This window comes from Seriola lalandi, unplaced genomic scaffold (assembly GCF_002814215.2).
Source record: "Seriola lalandi dorsalis isolate HSWRI2012SDOR001 ecotype SW California unplaced genomic scaffold, Sedor1 jcf7180002054864, whole genome shotgun sequence".
Lineage (NCBI taxonomy): Eukaryota > Metazoa > Chordata > Actinopteri > Carangiformes > Carangidae > Seriola > Seriola lalandi.
Window position 1 is genome coordinate 512,891 of NW_019525417.1, and position 18,987 is coordinate 531,877.

Consider the following 18,987-nt stretch of genomic DNA (forward strand, 5'->3'; position numbering starts at 1 on the left):
CCGATGTGACCTAAATATGTAACACAAGTGGTGTTTGTTGGATAATAGCTTATTTTTTGCCAAAGTGTTTCAGCTAGACCTGACTGAAACCCACTGCACCAAATTCTACCCATCAGTGCTTGTTGCTGTCATCTCCTTGGTTCATGCTGATTTCTGTTTGTCTCTCTGTGACTGCAGTTCTTCAGTAGTTTCACTGGTATTATATTAGGCTATGTTTTAATCCATCACTCAAATCTAGGTGCAGTTTTAAAAAAAAAAAAACAACATTTCTGACATTACAGTCCCAAGCCACTGGTCATGATTGTCCATGGCTATGTTTACTAACTACTACTTTTTGTAAAAAAGATCTTCTTGGAATGGAGGAGTCAGATTTAATTTTCTTTAGTACAACTGACATAGTAATTGTTTCTTCGTTGACATTAAGACATAATGTTAATGTTACTTAAGCTTTTCATTTGTCTATTAGACAACTACCTGCTAAATTTAAAAGCTTGCATAGAACCTGCCAAAACCCGGGATCGAACCAGGGACCTTTAGATCTTCAGTCTAACGCTCTCCCAACTGAGCTATTTCGGCTCGCACTGGTTCACCATGGCAACCACTCAGAAGGTTGGTTATAGGTGTTGCGTTCATGGTTTCTGTTCTTAGATTGAGATTCTGTCCTGCCATCTTCTGGCTGTTACGTGTAACTCCTGCTAAATTATCCTTCAAAACGATTCGTCCTCTTTAAATAATGAATACAGTAAAATAATCAATACCGTATCGTATAAAAAGCTTTTAAAGCAATAGTAATGATAAAGTAACAGTAAACAGAACTGTCCATAAATAGCCTGTATTGTATGTTTACCTCTGAAAAAATGTTGACAGTCTTTAAAAATGAAAACTATTATAGTCATATACAGCCTATCACACATGAAACTGAAGAAGAAGAAGATACAGGTGAAACGCGTTGTTGGTCGCTCCTAATACTTACTTCTTACGAGGGGATCGATCCTTTCAAGCAGCGGCACCCAGACATAAGTGCGCTTTACATTGATTAAATTCTGTTGATTCTTTTAAAAAGCAGTTGAAGACTCTGTTATTCAAACAGGCTTTTAGTTAGTTTTAGTTAGCTGAGTTTTTTTTTGGCTGTCTGATCTGAAGTGTCCTCATTGTGTTCTATGTCTTTTACTATTTATTGTGAAACACTTTTTTATCTGTGAAAGGTGCTATATAAATAAACTTTACTTACTAACTTAGCCTACTTACTAATAAAGTCACAATGAAGTAATTTCAGTGTCAGGAGGTTAATTTTGATCTTAATCAGAAAATATGTCCAAAATAATGTTTAATGAAATTAATGTTTCATGTCCTTTTGAATCCTAAACGTATGAACGAATGCTTCAAATCATTCAGGCTACATTCACATAAAGACTCTGCAATTGCCAATTTTAATATGGTGTAAAACATGCCACAGACTGTGGCATTAAATGGGTAGCTGCACTTGTTGTTTGTTTGTTTGTTTGTTTGTTTTTGTTTTTGCCTCCATTTGAATTATTTTATGGTGTAAATCTGTTAACGATTACATAAATCATATGAAAGGGACAGTTGGTATTGTTGTTATCCACTTGTCTTTTATGGAAAGCATCCCAAAGTTACAGTCCCTATGATGACTTTTATTTTATTTCACCTGTGCTTTCAGAAGATCAAAAGACTCCTCCGGCTGCCGAAACCCGGGATCGAACCAGGGACCTTTAGATCTTCAGTCTAACGCTCTCCCAACTGAGCTATTTCGGCACGTGAATGTGGTTCTTTGCTATTTTGTTGTATCTCCACTAGAGGGCCTCCTGACAGGATTTTATGTACCACGTTTTATTTGAATTATTATCATTTTGTTATAATGTTTAAGCCATTTCAATCTAGTGACGTAAAGCTGTTTCTTCTGTTAGAGGAAACATATAGCCTCATGTCTAATATGTGTGAATACACTACTGTTGCTCCTACAATGTGGTGCAATGAGCTGATAGTGCTATCAGAGAGACAGAGAGAGAGAAAGTTAACTTTACAGTCCTGTTTATGATGGAGATTTAAAACAGGCTAAAGTGCTGTACATAAAACATCTTACAAATCTGATCTGAAAGTTAAAACCATGCATCAGCGGAGACAGATAATAAATTATACTTGCTCTGGCACATAAAGGAAATCATGTAGAAATAAACACTAACAGATAGAGAAGACAGATTTATGATTTGGGATTTTAAAGAATCATCTGTCCAGTAGTTCATATGATACCAGCTCATTATAGATATACTGGGACAGAGTGACAACAGGCGCCAGACACAGCAGCGCTGGTTTTAAACTGCTCTGTACATGTAATAATAATGACCATACTTATTTGAAACTGAAAATGAAGGTGAACTTGATCATTTATGAGCTAAAACAAATCTTGTGAACAAAGGATGTTGCCATACATACAAGGGAGCAGGGAATCCATGATGGAAGAGGTCAGCCATGGTGCTGAGGCCTTTACAGATGAAGTATTTGTTGCAGATGTTGAACAGAGGGACCTGCCTCTAATGTACAGTACTGTATGTTATCAGCATGCTGCACAGCGGGGTTTCCTGCTTCCTTGCAGTACTACATTTACCCTTTTTACATTCAACTTTAAAATTGTTTTGCTGTTATAAAATTAGCATAGTGCTATTAATAAGTAAGCCATGCAAAGAATGAAAACATAGTCCAGAGTATTTGCTCTTTACACAGCAACAACTTGACTTAATTAAAGAATGCAAACTTTCTCTCTGATATATCAAAGTAAATACTGTGTGGTGGTTTTCCAAGGTGTCTGTGCCATTACATTTCAAAGAATTAAAATCTCCACATGGTTTGTCACCTTCTTTATTGATTTTTCCGTTTATTCCAACCAAAACAGACAGTGAAAGTTGTGTCAACAACCAAATCTAAGGCTAGATACCGGGGTCTCCACCAGTCAGTCAGAACTAAAGAAGCCTCTTAGATAAAATATGAAATCTCTTTAAGTACACCAAGTCCAATTTCCCTCAATTCAACTATTCTTGGATGACCATGACCTGAATGACAATCTTCACAGACGTTTTGCTCCCCATGCCAAGATTTTCAGATTTGATGTTACTTACCTGCATAACCGTGAGTCTGAATACACATGTGTTCTGCTCTCAGGTCTTGACTGACTTCCAGTTTAGGACATCGGGTGGAGTTAGGAGTTATGACTCTCTGCTTCAGTGAGCTTCAGCCTTAGAGGCATTTTTGCTTAGTGTATCAGTTCTTTAAACTCCTTGAAGAAAGCAGTTTCTGTCAGCAAATACCTTACATGAACTCTTCCACTACATCTTGTGCATATCTGATACTGTTGGTGACAGGATGCTGGTTTGACAGCTCTGCCAATAAGACTGACTCGGCACATGTGTCCTTAGACCTTAATACTCTGTTCTCTTGCTATTAATGTTGCTGTGTTGATGTCAGTCTCTCTTGCTCTTGTTTTTATACAAGTTGATTTTCACATTGTGGAACAAGATGCATGAATGTTTTCTATGTTTTTGCAGTGGACAATTGATGAAAACTAAGGTTGTAGAAAGTGGGAATTTTGTTGCATTTAGAGTCATTTTTGAGTAATTTGAGGGATCATTCATAGTGAGGATGGACTCTGGTTTTTGGTTAACAAGCTACTGTGATAATCTCTTAAAGCTGTTTGATGTCTTTCCCCCGAATGTAACCAATGTCTGTTGGTGACATGCCGACGAGGCGAATCAATTACATTTGGATTAAAAGAGGATCCACAACCTGCCGAAACCCGGGATCGAACCAGGGACCTTTAGATCTTCAGTCTAACGCTCTCCCAACTGAGCTATTTCGGCCTATGTGTCGGGTTTCATTGACTTCAGAGCGGGCCCCTGAGTTGCAGAGTATAATCTCTATTTGTCCAAACAGGCGTATTTTTGTCACTCAAACGTGTTTAGAATTTAAATGTCATTTCATTTGAACCAAATGTTATATTAACATGCAAAATATCAAAGAGAAGCAGCAGTGTCCTGATTGCTCTCGCTAAGTTTAAGTGCAGCTGAATTACTTTGCCCGGCAGGCATCATCCCACATAGATGACCTTCTTTTTCCTATACTGCAGAGGTCTGGATCGCATCCCGCCCACGCAACACAAATCCCACGCAAAGTTTTCAAACAGCATGCGGGCAGCTTTTGAACTAGTGTGTACAGTAACTCACTGGGAGGAGCATGACATGGACACTGCCAGGTATGGGATCAGTGCCTGCCTACTGAGGGCACCCATATTAAAACATGGATGCACCCACTGAAACAGCAAAACATGGCTCATCAGAAAGCATATAGCCAGTTCAACAGTTAAGTTAGATTTTACCATACCAACAGTGACAAAAAAAAGCTAAAATTAACACATACCAATAGCACCACCTACTCACTATATTATTGGCCACGCTCTGATTGTTTTAAGTGAGTACATGCACATGAACAGTAGGCTATATCCTGCAAAAAGCACTCTGTTCAGCACAGAGCACAGACAATTGCAATAGTGATTTTTCAGGCAGATGCTATTTGCACCCAGGTGTCTGTAGCCAACAATGTTATTTGGGTAGCCAATATGGCTATTTACACCAAGGTGCAGACACTCCTTTTATTTATTACAACAATATATGGTTGTGTGCAGGAAGATGTGGTGTTCTTTAGTTCAGCAGTATGCTATATCAGTGGATGCTCCTTCAGTTACTAAAGGAATGACCATCTGAGACATATGGACAGAGCTGTACATTGTCCTCCTGCTGTTCCCATCACAGCAGGTTTCCTCTAAAAGTGAGACTCTTTATGAGAAAAAATGCAGTTTTTCCAGCTTCACCCAAAGCCAGGGTTTACCAGGCTTTTTAGCCAGATAAACCCAGGGAAACCCCTGACCCTGTGTTTTTTGTAGTGCTTTCTATATTTTTTTATTTTTAGTACAGTGACCGTGCCATATGTTCAAACCTCATTGCAAACAGCATATATGATTCCTATGGTCACGATCAAAGAGTACAAGGAGAAAGTTTAGACCTTGATATTTCATATTTATTGATATGATTCAACTTTGCATGGTGATACATTCACATAAAAACAACACCATGGAGAAAACTTATAAAGATAGCATATTCTTGGTGTACATACAGTAAAATATATATATATATGTATTTTCATGTGTTTACATTCAGGAAAGCGTTAAGTGTGTGTGTGTGTGTGTGTGTGTGTGTGTGAAAGAAATCACATGGCCTCTGAAATGAGTCTCAGTGTGAGAACAGCATTAGAGCAGTGAACACACAAGCAGGTACAACAAAGTCAACAGAGAAAACATTAGTCCTATTAATAATCTCACCAACCTGTCAGTGCTCCGTTTTAGTGACAGTTACTTTCTAGTGTTGACTGGACACTAAGGTTGAGTCGACCCATGGGACCAGATGTCTGGGTGCTGCCAGAGACGAACCAGCTGCAGCTGAAACACCCCTCTAATCTAGAAAAGTCAGTCTATAATCACATACAGACCAAGTGACTTGTACTGTAGACTTCACATATAGTACATTCAAATCTGATCAATATTTACACATCATATACATGAATATTATTTCAAAAAATATTTCACATGCTTTTAACATGTCAAAACTGAGCCACAGTGACACCTTAAATATAGTGCAATCCCAAACAATAGACTGGCAATAAATACTATTGAACCTTTGAGTATTCAGCTTTTATTGAGAATGTGTCAGAGAGGCGTTGACTAAATGTGACAGTTAATTTTGAGATTGTAGTTTTTGGTAATATATTGGACTGCATTATATTAAAGGTATTCCTGTTATTGTGTCATCCCAACTAGCTACTTCAGCCAGAAGACTTCCCATAATTCTTTTAACACCTGATAAATCATAAGATAAACGTCTTCTTTAATGTTCAAAGTCATAGTACTTAAGAGTCAGAGAAAGAGATTGATATCTCTCCCATGTCTGTAAGGTAAATATGAAGCTACAGCCAGCAGCTGGTTAGCTTAGCTTAGCATAATGACTGAAAACAGGCAGAAACAGCTAGCCTGGCTCTGTCAGAAGGTAACAAAATCCACTTACCAACACTTCTAAAGCTCACTAATTAACACACTCTCTCTAGTTTCTTTCGTCTGTACAAAATAAGTTAAGTAAAAATTATTGGGCTTTTTGGACAGAGCCAAGCCAGTGGTTTCCCTGTTTCTAGTTGTGCTAAGTTAAGCTAACCAGCTGCTGCTGCTGCAGCTCCACATTTACCATATAGACATAAGAGTGGTATCAATCTGAACATGTAACTCTCTGTAAGAAAGCAAATGAGCATATTTTCCAAAATGTCAAACTGTTCCTTTGAATGATGTGCTTACCTTCCCCCTGCTGTATATGCAAAACACCAACAAGATATTACACCGTTTGATATAAACTGGGGTGCAAAAAAGTTGCATTTATGTCAAGGAGCTTTGAGAGATTTTATTTAAACACTGTAACATTTGAATATATAATAACTAAAGCTAAAGCAAAACTGCATTTAATATTTCACACTTTAATTGTCCTTGGACGTGTGCCTCATCTGCTTTCTGTAGACTGACCCTCCTGAACTCTGACACATTAACGTCTCGTCTTCTCGTGGCAGTCAGTCACTGTCTTGCTTGTGTGCATGTTCCCCGTTCTGTTCAGACTACACAAGATACCATCTAGCAAAACTTTCACAGCAAAATTAAGGCAGAGACAATATTAAACACATTCAAAGAATTTTTTGAGTATTGACGTTTTTGAAGTGTATCAACATTTTTAAAGCTGCCTTGGAGCATTTGAGCGGGAGGCAGATCAGATCATCTGCTGGCTGAACACATTCTTTGGAGCAGTTCTGTCAGCACCACTGTGAGAATGCTCTATCATACAACTCCGTATGTAAACAGACTTCAGTATTTAACAGAGTGCAAATTATATACACTTGTGTGTTTGTTGTTGTAGGATCTTATTCAGCTGCAAAGGCTGTTTGCAATACAGTGATGACAGCATAACTGCTTCCATTGCTGCCTGAGGTGAATGTAAGCTGTGTTTAGCATGGGCTTGCTGCTGGTGGTTACATTAAAACATCTCCCAGAGGTGGAAATGTGTTTTTCACATTTCTTACAGTGACTTCACACACCAGCGAGTTTCCTAATGAAACAACTTACAGCAGTAAGTAATGTCAGTCTCACAGGGCCTCTGCCAGGCAACGGTCAGTACCTTCGCTTGCTTCCAGCCGCACCTGCCGGCTGGTTTTTCTGTTTTCCACCCAGGAGTTGTGTATGACAGTGCCCCCTGGTGAAGGGTCTACTTGGAGCAGGGACACCACCCTCTTTTTAACCTTGGCACGTAGGGCCCTGCGCAGTTTCTGTCGGGTGAAAGCATAGAGCAGAGGGTGGGAGACAGTGGTGCCATAAGCTAGGGCTAGGAACCAGAGGCGCAGGCTGATCAGGGCATCACTGGGGCCAATGCCAAGGATTAGCACGTTGGTCACAGAGAGGGGAGCCCAACAACCCAGGAATGTGGTAATGATGATGAGGGACATCCTGAACACTCGCCTCTGGCGCTCTCGCCTATCCCTGTGTCGCCGCACCGCCCTCCGCAAGGCAATGATGGCTGACACGGAGGCCTGAACACCCATGGTGGCTGGCATGGGGGTGGCCGCACCCATGTCAGAGATGACCAGCGGGGCAGATGAGGACAAGGCAGGGGGGGAGGTAGCTGTGGGGGTAGGGGAAGGGGATGGAATGAGGGGTGGGTGGCTGCGCTGCTTGGTACCATCTGTGGTGCACTGCTCCCCTCCTACCTCCCCACCATCGATCATTCTGGGCCCTGCTTTCTTCTTTTTCTGTCTCTTGTTGTGCCCGCTGCAGGAGGGGCCTCTGAATCGCTGATTCTTCTTCATGTGGGAGCCAATGCGGATGTTTAAAGCCCTCAGTATTCTGGAGTAGGTGAACAGCATGACTGCCACAGTGGTGAAGAAGATGGGTATCTGCAGGATAAGATGATAGTACATACCCAACCTTGTGTGATAGCCCTGCCCACCAACACACAGCAGTGTCCGGTTACGCCATGCTGGCACCACTGTGGCACTGATGCCATATGAGGACAAAGACAAGGGAGACACTTGCCCTTTCTCCTCTGATGCCTCTCCACTGGACCACTGCTCCTCCAAGAATGGGATAAAAAACACAGCTACTGAGGTGACCCAGACAGCAACCAGGAGCAGCGCCGCTCTGCGTGTCGTGAGCAGCCTGTTGGCTGGCCGCACTGAAATGTCATATCGGTCCAAGCTGATAACCAGGATGTTGATGGCTGTGGCGATGCTCGCGAAGGTGACACAGGCTTCATGGAAGCAGCAGAGCAGGGCCAGGTTTGGTCCTGGAGGCAGCAGCACTACCACCAGAGTGAGGGGCAGACACAGCACACACACCACCACATCCAGCACGTGCAGATTGACAGTCACCATATTGCTCACTGAGTCCACTAAATTGGATTGAGAGCAGTAGAGCACTAGCACTGTCAGGTTGCTGCTGAAACCCAACACCAGCTCCAGCATGAGGAAGGCTGTGAGCGACACCTGGAAGCCCAGTGAGTACGGCACGTACCAGGACGCGGGGCTGCTGGACGAGCCCCCTCCTCCCTGCTCCTGAGGGACCATCCCCTCCAGGCCCGCCACTGTCCCAACCCAGTCAGTTGTGGCTGGGCTTGAGGTGTAGCTGTCAGTCTCCATGACGACCTCTCAGTCCTCACATATTGTATCTGTCACACCGTTGATGAGCTCCCATGATGCACTAGGCTGAGCCTCCACGATGCAGATATGAATAACAGCTTGATGACAGCGCTGGGGAGACGGGAACACAATGCAGACAGATGAGAAATGAACCGTGGAGGAAAGAAACAAAACACATTATTCTCTCTCATGGCGGTCAGACATCTGTAAGGCAGAGATCATAACCTATTTTTGCCTATCTATCTATCTATCTATCTATCTATCTATCTATCTATCTATCTATCTATCTATCTATCTATCTATCACATATGCATATATATCAACCCCAGCATCTGAACATTGGACAAATACTGCATTATGCATCAAACCAGCCTTCAGTCTGTCTCCTATCAGTATCTCTGATTACCTGAGACCTACACACATGCTGTCAGAACTGCAGTCCGCCACAATATCCCTAAAGTGTACTGGGGCCCAGGGGAATGGGCAAATTGAATGAAGCTAAGTAATCAGACCCACAGGTAATCAATTGCCCTCTCAGTGGATCATTAAAAAAAAACAATACATTCAGCAACTTACACAAAACTGGTCATGATCTCTGCTCTGCGAGCTGGAGCAGAGATCATGATTTATTTAAAATACCTTTACTGGCGAAGGAGCATATAAGTGTTGGAAGGTTTCAGCCAAACTGACGACTACTTCAGTTCTTTCCCTTCAGTATGTGTGTCACATCTGAAGAGTTAATTCACTAAAATATACTGAGGAAAGACGTCAAGAAATAGCTAAAGAATAAACAAAAAGTGAACATCAATCCTGATGCAAATTTCAGGGATAACAGTTTATCTATCTGCTGGTAGGCATGGCAGGTCATTTTCTAAATAGAAATTCATACAGGTTCATTCACATAAACTCTTGAAGAACATTTTCTGTGTTTCTTCACTTTAGGGGTCTGTTCTCCTGTTGTGTTTAAAACAAATACTGATGTAAACACACCTTTAACAGCATCAGAAAACAGTGAGTTAAATTTAGTTTTGGTCCAGTTGTTAATCTGTGTAGTAAAAGCTCAGAGTGGAATTGATAGATGATGATGATGATGATGATGATGATGATTAGCTGCTGTTATTCAGTGCTACAGTTCACCAGTCACTGATGACTTTTATTGTGTTTTTTTGTTCCAGCTGTATGTCACAGCTTGTTGGTACTGTTATGCACACAGACAGTATCTTCCTGTTGCACTGACAACCACATGATTAAAGGCAGTGTGTAAAACACAGTCGCTTGTCATTGATTAGAGGGCGCCAACTGATTGCCCCTTGCGGCAAATCAACTGAATGATTAAATTCACAGCTTCCTTTCCCCCTAAATTCATCAAGAGGTGGAAATCTTCATCTTCAGGTGTTTAAAACACTTGATGGTGAACTTACGAGTCAAGAGTGCGGGAAATAAACAACAACGCAACTAATGAACTCTCAACTATGAACCTCTGTACAACTCCATTCTAGCTACGAGACATTCGGTTGAGTGATGGGCTCATTTTCTCCCTGCTTCTGTTTCCACGGCAACCACACTTTAAGGGCCTAGATTAATGAGGGCACAGGTGCTGTAGTATCGAAGTGTGTGATACTGAGCTCTTTGGTGACAACCATGCTAGTGACAGTTAGACAGTAGTGTAGCAGAGTTAAAATACCTCCAGGTTACAACACAGAGAGCTTACGACACGTTACAGTCCCATGGAGAAAAGATAAAGGATACAGAAAAGTAAACAGACTGGGGCGCTCTTGTTGGTCTGGTGAATTGTGAGTCAAAATGTCAACAATGCAATGATAAAACCTTCTGTTACTGATATATTGCCCCCAGTAATCCATATAAAAATACGACTACTTGTCTTGTTGCTTTTTTATGTGTTCCTGTTCTCCCTGGGCCTTGTAAACAGCAGAATGTGGGAAGAAATGGAAGTCCCCTAACAACAATATCACTCGCAAACTATTTTCAGTAATATGAGGAACTTCATGGAAACAAGGTGAAAGTTTCTACGACACTGTCTAAGCTAGCGAGAAAGCAGTTAGCACAAACAGATTTGTGGTTTAGTTTAAAACTCTAAGGAGAGAAATGTCTCTTGGGATGTAAGGGGAAATGAAAGGAGGGACACTGGGAAAGTAGAGTGAAAAAAACAGGGTCAGAGAAAACAACAAGTGAAGAATTGATGGTGTACATGAGCACTGTGCTCGATTCATGTTGAACGTTTCCAGCTGGTCCGAGCGTGAGTAGACCTATCTGATTGCCACCAGAGGCTGGGATTGGGAAAGAGCAGGATAAGGGGACAGAGGAAGGTTGGATTGGAAGCTGGAGAGAAATGGAAATGTAGATTTTTAGAGAAGCAGTTGATTCTTGTTTAGAAGCAGGTATGCATCACCTGTAAGTAGGACATCTGAAGCGCCTGCTGGAGAGCTGAGACAGATTACAGAAAATGGCAGAGTGAGGGAAGGAAGTAGAGAAGAAGGGCGAGCCAGCTGTACTGGTAAACAAGATGTCCCAGGGAGCAGAGGTGGCAGCTTTTTTTCCACTCTAACATCTTACATCAGCCTTTCCCTAACTGCTGCTGGTTTCCTGGTTGCCTCCAGTTCCCAACAGACCACTTCAGTCCCAAAAGACTACACTCATGATTGCCTGAGTGAAAAGCTGCATGATGGCTGCACAGGTTAGACGTTTAGCACAGGAAAGGTGGACAGATATTGCCAATCTTGAAATCGCAGCAGAAAAGCAATCTGATTGTAGCAATCTGATTAAGCTGTGCTTAATTTATATGCTCTATTTTTTTAGGGAGTTATGGTTTTGGAGTGATTTTCATACAGGGCTTTCTCTTGGGGGTAAGCTTTCTCCTTGGAACTAATCTTTAACTCTGGTTTTCTACATGAAGTGTAAAAAATCAATCAATACGACCCTGTGTTGACCCACGGGTGGCCTTTTCTAACCCTGGTGAGCACTGCGCTGTTCCACACTGTTCTTTATCCACAAAATGGTTATTGGAAATTTTATCTGTCTTGAATCTGAATGATTCCATTTAGGTTAGGTCTCGTAAGGTGATGTTCAGAGCATGAAACAGGGCGCATTTCTTAAGATGGTTTCCTAATTAAGTCACCTACAAGTGGGAGACGCTCACCAGAGAGTGACTGTGTGTGTGTGTGTGTGTGTGTGTGTGTGTGTGTGTGTGTGTGTGTGTGCGTGTGTGTGTGAGTGAGTACGTGTGATCTTTTTCTATCTTAACAGAAGGCAATAATCTCACTTGGATCCTGACATACTGAGGAGCAGGAAAAGGTCACATCAAGGTGATGCTTTTAGTATAAGTGGTTGTACTAGCCCATCAACACCTTGTCCCTTTAAACCTCTGAATATACAATATAATGAGGTTGAATGTGAGAGTGATAACACATTTCATCTGAATATCTCGTGATGATGTCAAGAACCAAAAAGTGTGAGAGTTTTCTGAAGATGTTAAGCCTGGGGAATAGTTACAGGAATAGTTTGACACTTTGGGAAATGCACTATAGTCTGGGATCAGGGGGAAACATCCAGCCTGACCTGTCCAAAAGTGACAAAATCAACCTGCCAGCATCCGCATGAAAACAGAACTGTAGAAAGACAAGTCATGGTTTTATAGCAGGTATTAAACTGGATGGATACTGAACGTTATTTTTTTATATATATAAAAAAGCTACAGTATATGTAATGTACTTTTCACTTCTCAGCATATTCTATTGTTTGATAATAAACTTATCTTTCTCCTGGTCTTGTCTGGCTATAGTTGATGACTGATATTTTCAGTGAAAAATGTGAAAATTCCCAGATATTCAATATGTAAACCTTAATTTTATTCTGCACAGCACTTGACATAACATCTGGGTCCTGATCCCTAATCCTTTGCTTTAGATTCAGATGGGATGAGTGTTTCTGTCTTTTGTTTGAGCTCATTTTGGCTCTATTTATATGCAAATATTTACAATGTGTAAAAAGCTATTTTTTATGTGAACTGTTTATGAATGCTTGTCTTGTTGCTTTGTGATCCCCTTAAGCCAGCAAAACAACGTTTTCCATGATAATCTAATCAAAAGTTAAAACTTTTCAACAATTTAGAGTCTAAATATTAGACATCAGGTTTTGCTGTCAGTTTCAAATGGGATATTCTTTCAGTCTGATTGAAAAATCTCTTTTTATTTTTGCTGTGATTTTTCTGATCACTATTGGTTTCTCCACCTAAATAGTCAGACTTGAATGCAACAATTGAGGCCTGTTTCTTGGGGGTTATAGAAAGTCACTGTAAGAAATCAATGCAGGTTTAGGAAAGGTGTAATAAAATTTGTAATGACTACACAAAACAATGAACACAAACTGGCTGGATAATATAATAGACACATTTTTACTTTAACGGTGCATCAAGGGTTCAGCAGGGAGGTGATACACCATATCCAGAGCCACCTTTTTCCATATGGATCTAAGTGATGCTCTAGAAACGCGTCTCCTTCGGTGTAGGAAGTGTGTGACAAGAGACTGTATAGCATGTATAATTGAACAGCGACACTCTGCTCCCTGAAGCAGCAGCACCAAGATTAAAAAGATGAATGGCAGTAAAGATTATCTAGCTATTCCTGTGAGACAAGCTGATGTAACAGGTTGTCAAAATGATATAAAGCGAGAAGTCTGGAATGCAGAGGAAAAGTACATGAATAGTAATGTGGAATATATTTTAATGTAGAAAATTAGATTTTTATCAACTGCACTGCAAAAAGTTTATGATTAAATCAGCCTGGTAGCAACATGTGTTGGATATGTTCATCTTTCGCTCCCAGTGGAAACCTAAGCAGTAATGTAAATAAGTCACTTCTATAATGTGTTCTATGCTCTGTGAGGCTGTGCTTACTCTACAGCCACAATGTCACTTTAAGCTAAATGCTGAAGTCAGAAACGCTAACGTGCGCACAATGACAACGCTACCGAGCAGATATAATGTTTACCATGTTCAGAATCTTGGTTTAATGAGTCTGCATGCTAACGTTCCCTAAGTCAGGTGATCTCCACCATCAGGGACCGATATCCCTGGAGCCACGCTGCTAGAAACAGAACTAATCCACATATTTCTCTTCACCAAACACATGATTGCTATGAATCCATGTCTTAAAGCATCAGAGCAATTTGGAGAAAATCAGTTATTCTTCATTAAGATGCAAAGTTATGCAGCATTTTACCTGAAAATCTAATCAGGCTGTCATAAGGAGCTTTGCGGGGAAAGTATGACGTTTCTGTTGTTGATAGTCAGATGACACTGTGGTGGCAGGTCAGAAGAAAGTGAATGATCAGGATGGGCATTTGAGGATCACATTCTAAGGAACAGTATGTGTAATGAGATTATAATCCCATTACAGATATTTTCAGGTGGCCTCTTCAATCAATGCGATAGGAGAGCTATTAAAAAACAGACATCTTTCTTCTGGCCTTCAGGAGTCTGGTCGTTCCCCCTTTTGTGCCAAAAAGGCAGCTTCAATCACTTGTCAAGACAATGCCACCACAGTCTTGGCAGAGCGCTGATTCTCACAAGACATTACTTTAGACAAAGCAGGGGACAAGAATAGAAACAATAGCGTTCAAGCCAGAGAGTCTGTAGTGTGAGGGGGTGAGTAACGACAAAACAGAAAGGCTGAAGCTATAAGAACACAGAACCCCCTATATATGAACACCCACCAGCATGTGTGTGTGTGTGTGTGTGTGTGTGTGCGAGTGTGCGTGCACGGGCGTAAATAGACTCCCCATTGAGACATCAAGCTGTTATTTGAGCGCTCTCTCCAGTCACCACGCCATGATGGAGACAAAATGTCATGTCAGAGCAAAACACTTGCAGACCACTGCTCATCCTCAGCACAGCGGGCCTGGGAGACCAAGACACACACATATATATTAGTACACTCATGCACAAGCACATGCACGTGCATGCACACACACATTTAGATGTGCACAGGACACGTGCTGAGTCTAAGTGGTCTTGTAGCTGTAGGTGAATACTGAGAGGATGAAAGTCTGCAGCAGTGGAATATCTTACAGGGTGGTAAATGTACGGGATTATTCCTTTTCCAGTAGATTGAATGTAAAATAAATACAGGTCAGATACAGAATTCCCAATTGAAACTGGCTTCCAGCTGACTCTGAACACACTAACGCTTTAGTGCACTAAACCTGTTCAGGCGGGGCATGACTCTGACCTTCAAATGTCAGGACAACTACTACACTTATGTTTACCATTGTCAAGATCAGTATCATCATGTCGAGCGTTGCCAAGTGCAGTGGACATGATAAATGTAAATAAATGGCTGTGTACGGGCAAATATGTTTTCTAGGGTCATTTGTTATGAAAACAAAAATCTTGAAACACGATTGCATCTGACCAACTGTGCGGCCCTACTGGTATATACAGTATCACACTGCTTATTCAGTACTACTTCACTACTTACTTGAATCAAACTATTCTTTTAGGTTTATGACTCACACAGTTTGATACGAGGTTTTGTATTATGAAATGAACCAACTGGAGAAAATTAAGTCGATCCCAATCAGTCAGATACAGCTGCATGAATACCTGTGCAATGTGAGTCAGAGCCACAGCCCAAAGCAAATACCTGAAGCATATAATGTTCATATAATTATTTTTGTATTGAATATTTTATTTTATATTGAATTGTTTGTTAGAGAGAAGATTTAACTCCATAGTAACTTCACAGAAGGTCAAAGTTGGTTGTGTTGGTTGGTTGTGTTGTTGCTTTGTTAGCCTTTATAGCCTCAACAACAGCTTACTTACTTATGTAGGGCTGTTGTGTAGGCTTGCATTAGATTGTAGGTGTATTTATTTTGTTGTCTTAACCTCTGCTGAGATGCCAGTTTTAGATAAAACAACAGGTACAGTATATTTATACATCATGCGTGCCTCACTGCTGCGTTAACACAATGAGGGCACGAGCAGGCTCACAGAGTTTGCTGACTGGTTCATCCTGTCCAGGGTTTTTGCAACCTTTATGGCTGTTGTTAAAGCTGCATCCATACTTTCTACGCAGAAATCCGATTATCATTTTATAAATATTTAAGTCCACTTCATCATAATTGAGCTGAGGAGCAGTGGACAGCCTGAAATATGGAGAAATACAGAGAGTGCTTTTGTAAAATTGAGCACTTCTTCAAGAACTTCTTCAGGAGATTCATCTTTAATGTATCTATGTCTATCTTTGTATGACGACTGTAGGCAAATCTGAGGGACAACTTATACACACAGTGAGTGAGTTAACATTTTGCCAGTTTAGTCAGTGACCATAAACATTTGGTATTGGGAAATAAATCCATTATTCAGACAGATGGTAGATGGGCAAAGTATCCAGGCTCTCTTTGTGTTGTCCTGTTACCTGAATTATTTATCGCTCAGCAGAAATATGGACCTGAAATAGCCAGCCATTGAAAAACTAAGCTCAGGGAAGACGCAGAAAGAAGAAAAGACGAGTGAAGGGAGAGGGGGGGGGGGGGTGCTGATAGGTGCTGATAGATGAGATGACAGATGCTGAACAGGAAGCCACATGGTGAAAAATGATGAGGTTACTTAACTGCAGAAGGAGGCAATTAGTAGACAATTAATCCATTTGTGTGTGAGCTGGCACCAGCAAGACAGAGAGGTGATGATGATGATGTATTCACACACACACACAAACACACACACACACACACACACACACACACACACACACACACACACACACACACACACACAGGCTTCCTGACTTCATGTGTCTAGCGGGATTTGGTTTCCCTTTCTTCATGTTCACAATCAAAGCCGTCCCCAGCAGAACGTGGGGACAGCGGGGTAGAGATAGAGCTCGGACTCAAATGCTTTTATCAACTCGTCTTCCTTCTTGTCTTTGCTTTCCTCCACCTCCACAATACTGCGACTCCCCCATCTCCTTGCAACTAACCCCAGCCCCCTTTACTCCTCATCTCACCTGCTGTGTTTTATTGTGTTTAGTTTCACTTTCACAGTCTTTGTTCATCCCTCTTTTTGGTTGTTTTGTTCAGTACCAAACTGTTGCTTGTGATGAACAGCTGAAATAGAAACTGCACGACGCAGCATGTGGGTAGTGTGAGTATAAACCTGATTTATGCGATTCTGTTAGGGCACACTGCAGTGCTGAGATGTGTGTCCCATGTGACAAAACTCTGATGGAAACTGTCTAACCGCACATGGTTTACAGAACACAACCCCTGCATAAGACTTTAAATATTAGGAGCAAACTGCAACTAAGGATAATTTTTATTATGCTGATTATGTCTCAATTTATCATTTGGTCTAAAAAGTGTCAGAAAATAGTGAAAAATGTTCATCATATACTGTAAATTGTTTGGACACAGATATTCAACTCGCCGTCATAGAAGAGTAAGAAAACCATTCACGTTTGCAAAGCTGGAGCCAGATCTTTCTTGGCATTTTGTATAAAACTTAAAAAGTCTTTGGGTAATTATCAAATATTTTTGTAGATAAATTGTCGATCAGCTAACATTTTGGAGAAAGATTTTAGTTTACTAGCAGTAAACTAAATCCTTCAAGTATATACCTTAAAATATTTGGTGAGATGTGCACAAATGTCGTAATTTAAAGGGATAAAACTGAATTGGACCATGAGCAGATCAATGTATGCCCTAAATGTTGGCTATGCTCCTCATTTGCCCTTAAATTAATGCAAAGGAGTTTATTTTGTGCATTTTGGTGATCTCTCCCTGAAACTGTAAAGGAAGGGGAGATAGAGCCATAATTCAGCAATAAATCGACACTGACAGGCAGTGAGAGTAGATTATGAGAGGTATATGGCATTTGAAAGATATTTTAAGGCATGTTTGTCCCCTTGGCTGTTGGCACACACAACAAAACACAAATGCAAAACATGGCAAACGCATACACCATCTAAGCAGACAACCACACTTTGATGTACAGTATGCATGGTGAGATGTTTCCAGCGGACTGCAGTGAGGACTCCCTCAGGAGCGTGGGAGAAATACACAGCCTCAGAGCCCGTAACTGTGTCAAGCACCTACTCCCACATACAGCCCGAGGTTTCTAATAAAACCCTGATTCCTCTGCTAAATCGATATTTCGTGGAGCTCCGTGTGCCAAACACCACAGGGCGGTGCGCTATGCGCTGCACATTAGGAGTGCAAGTACACATCCACGGACTGAAAGTTGGACATATAATGTATTATCAAAACAATATGTTTCCAGTTAAAAAGATGAATATCCACACGACAGGTTATAAATTTGCATTGTTGCCTGTTTACACTGCGTAAAAGTTAAACGAAGAGCATTTTCAAATATAGAGCAGATGTCATAATGTGAATATTTAACTACACGTTCCTATCATGCCAAAAAGAAAGAACTGTCTTCTTTAATTGGCAATTGAAGTTATTGCTGGACTGGATTGGCGGAACTACCTGCGTGCCAAGCGATGCGCATTTTACGCTAAAATGTCTTTATCAGACAAACGGCTGCACGAGAAAGTGAGTTATTAGGGATTAAAACAAAACACATGGATCCTTTAAATAAACTGCACTCTTACCTCTTGTGTAGGAGCCGTGCTCTCAGCGATCTATGCCTGCAACCTGTGAGCGTGTTGATGGGAAGCGTTCCTCCTGCCCTGTGGAGCAGCCAAGCACATGCTTAGCAGCAGCTCCGCCAGGGGCCACTGACAACAGCACAGCTCGGTGGGACGGAAAGACGGCTGCACTGTCCGCAGCAAGAGCTCAAGCTCCTGTTGGATCCACATAAGACCCTGCTGACAGGATGACTTCAGCTGACTGAAGGAGGAGGAGGAGGGAGGTGCCAGATTATACTATCAAGGTCATTCAGTTCAAACCAGATTTATATCTTCATACTTGTCCCTTGTGTCTTGGTGGTATTTGTCTTTGAGCTAGAACTTTAAAGCTTAAGTCTGTCATATGCAAATGTGCTGTATATTAACATTATTAAATGGTGGGTTTAACTTGATGGGGAGCTCCATTAATTTCACATATCAAAGTCTGGCTACAGATGTTGGGGTGGGGGGGCGTAGCATATGTGAAAAACATAGTAATTAAAGATAGGCGTAACCTCTGATGTCTCCCACAGGTTTCTGAAGAAAGGTTTTGAAGCTCAGA

The 18,987-nt window shown here is 41.2% G+C and overlaps 1 protein-coding gene and 3 non-coding genes across 4 annotated transcripts; all 4 read right to left on the reverse strand.

Annotated features, from left to right (window-relative positions):
* Window positions 1–503: 503 nt before the first annotated feature.
* On the reverse strand, window positions 504–576 carry trnaf-gaa (transfer RNA phenylalanine (anticodon GAA)). Its single transcript has one exon. It is a non-coding gene; the product is annotated as a tRNA-Phe (tRNA).
* A 1,127-nt stretch (window positions 577–1,703) lies between these two features.
* trnaf-gaa (transfer RNA phenylalanine (anticodon GAA)) lies at window positions 1,704–1,776 on the reverse strand. The gene has a single exon. It is a non-coding gene; the product is annotated as a tRNA-Phe (tRNA).
* Window positions 1,777–3,799: 2,023 nt separating this feature from the next.
* On the reverse strand, window positions 3,800–3,872 carry trnaf-gaa (transfer RNA phenylalanine (anticodon GAA)). Its single transcript has one exon. It is a non-coding gene; the product is annotated as a tRNA-Phe (tRNA).
* Window positions 3,873–5,063: 1,191 nt separating this feature from the next.
* On the reverse strand, window positions 5,064–18,592 carry LOC111670913 (G protein-coupled receptor 22-like). The gene is made up of 2 exons (XM_023427863.2): window positions 18,411–18,592; window positions 5,064–8,895 (listed from the first exon to the last, which is right to left on the reverse strand). The coding sequence occupies exon 2, from the start codon at window positions 8,782–8,784 to the stop codon at window positions 7,240–7,242; it is 1,545 nt and encodes a 514-aa protein (XP_023283631.1). The 5' UTR covers window positions 8,785–8,895; window positions 18,411–18,592; the 3' UTR covers window positions 5,064–7,239.
* Between the last annotated feature and the right edge of the window lie 395 nt (window positions 18,593–18,987).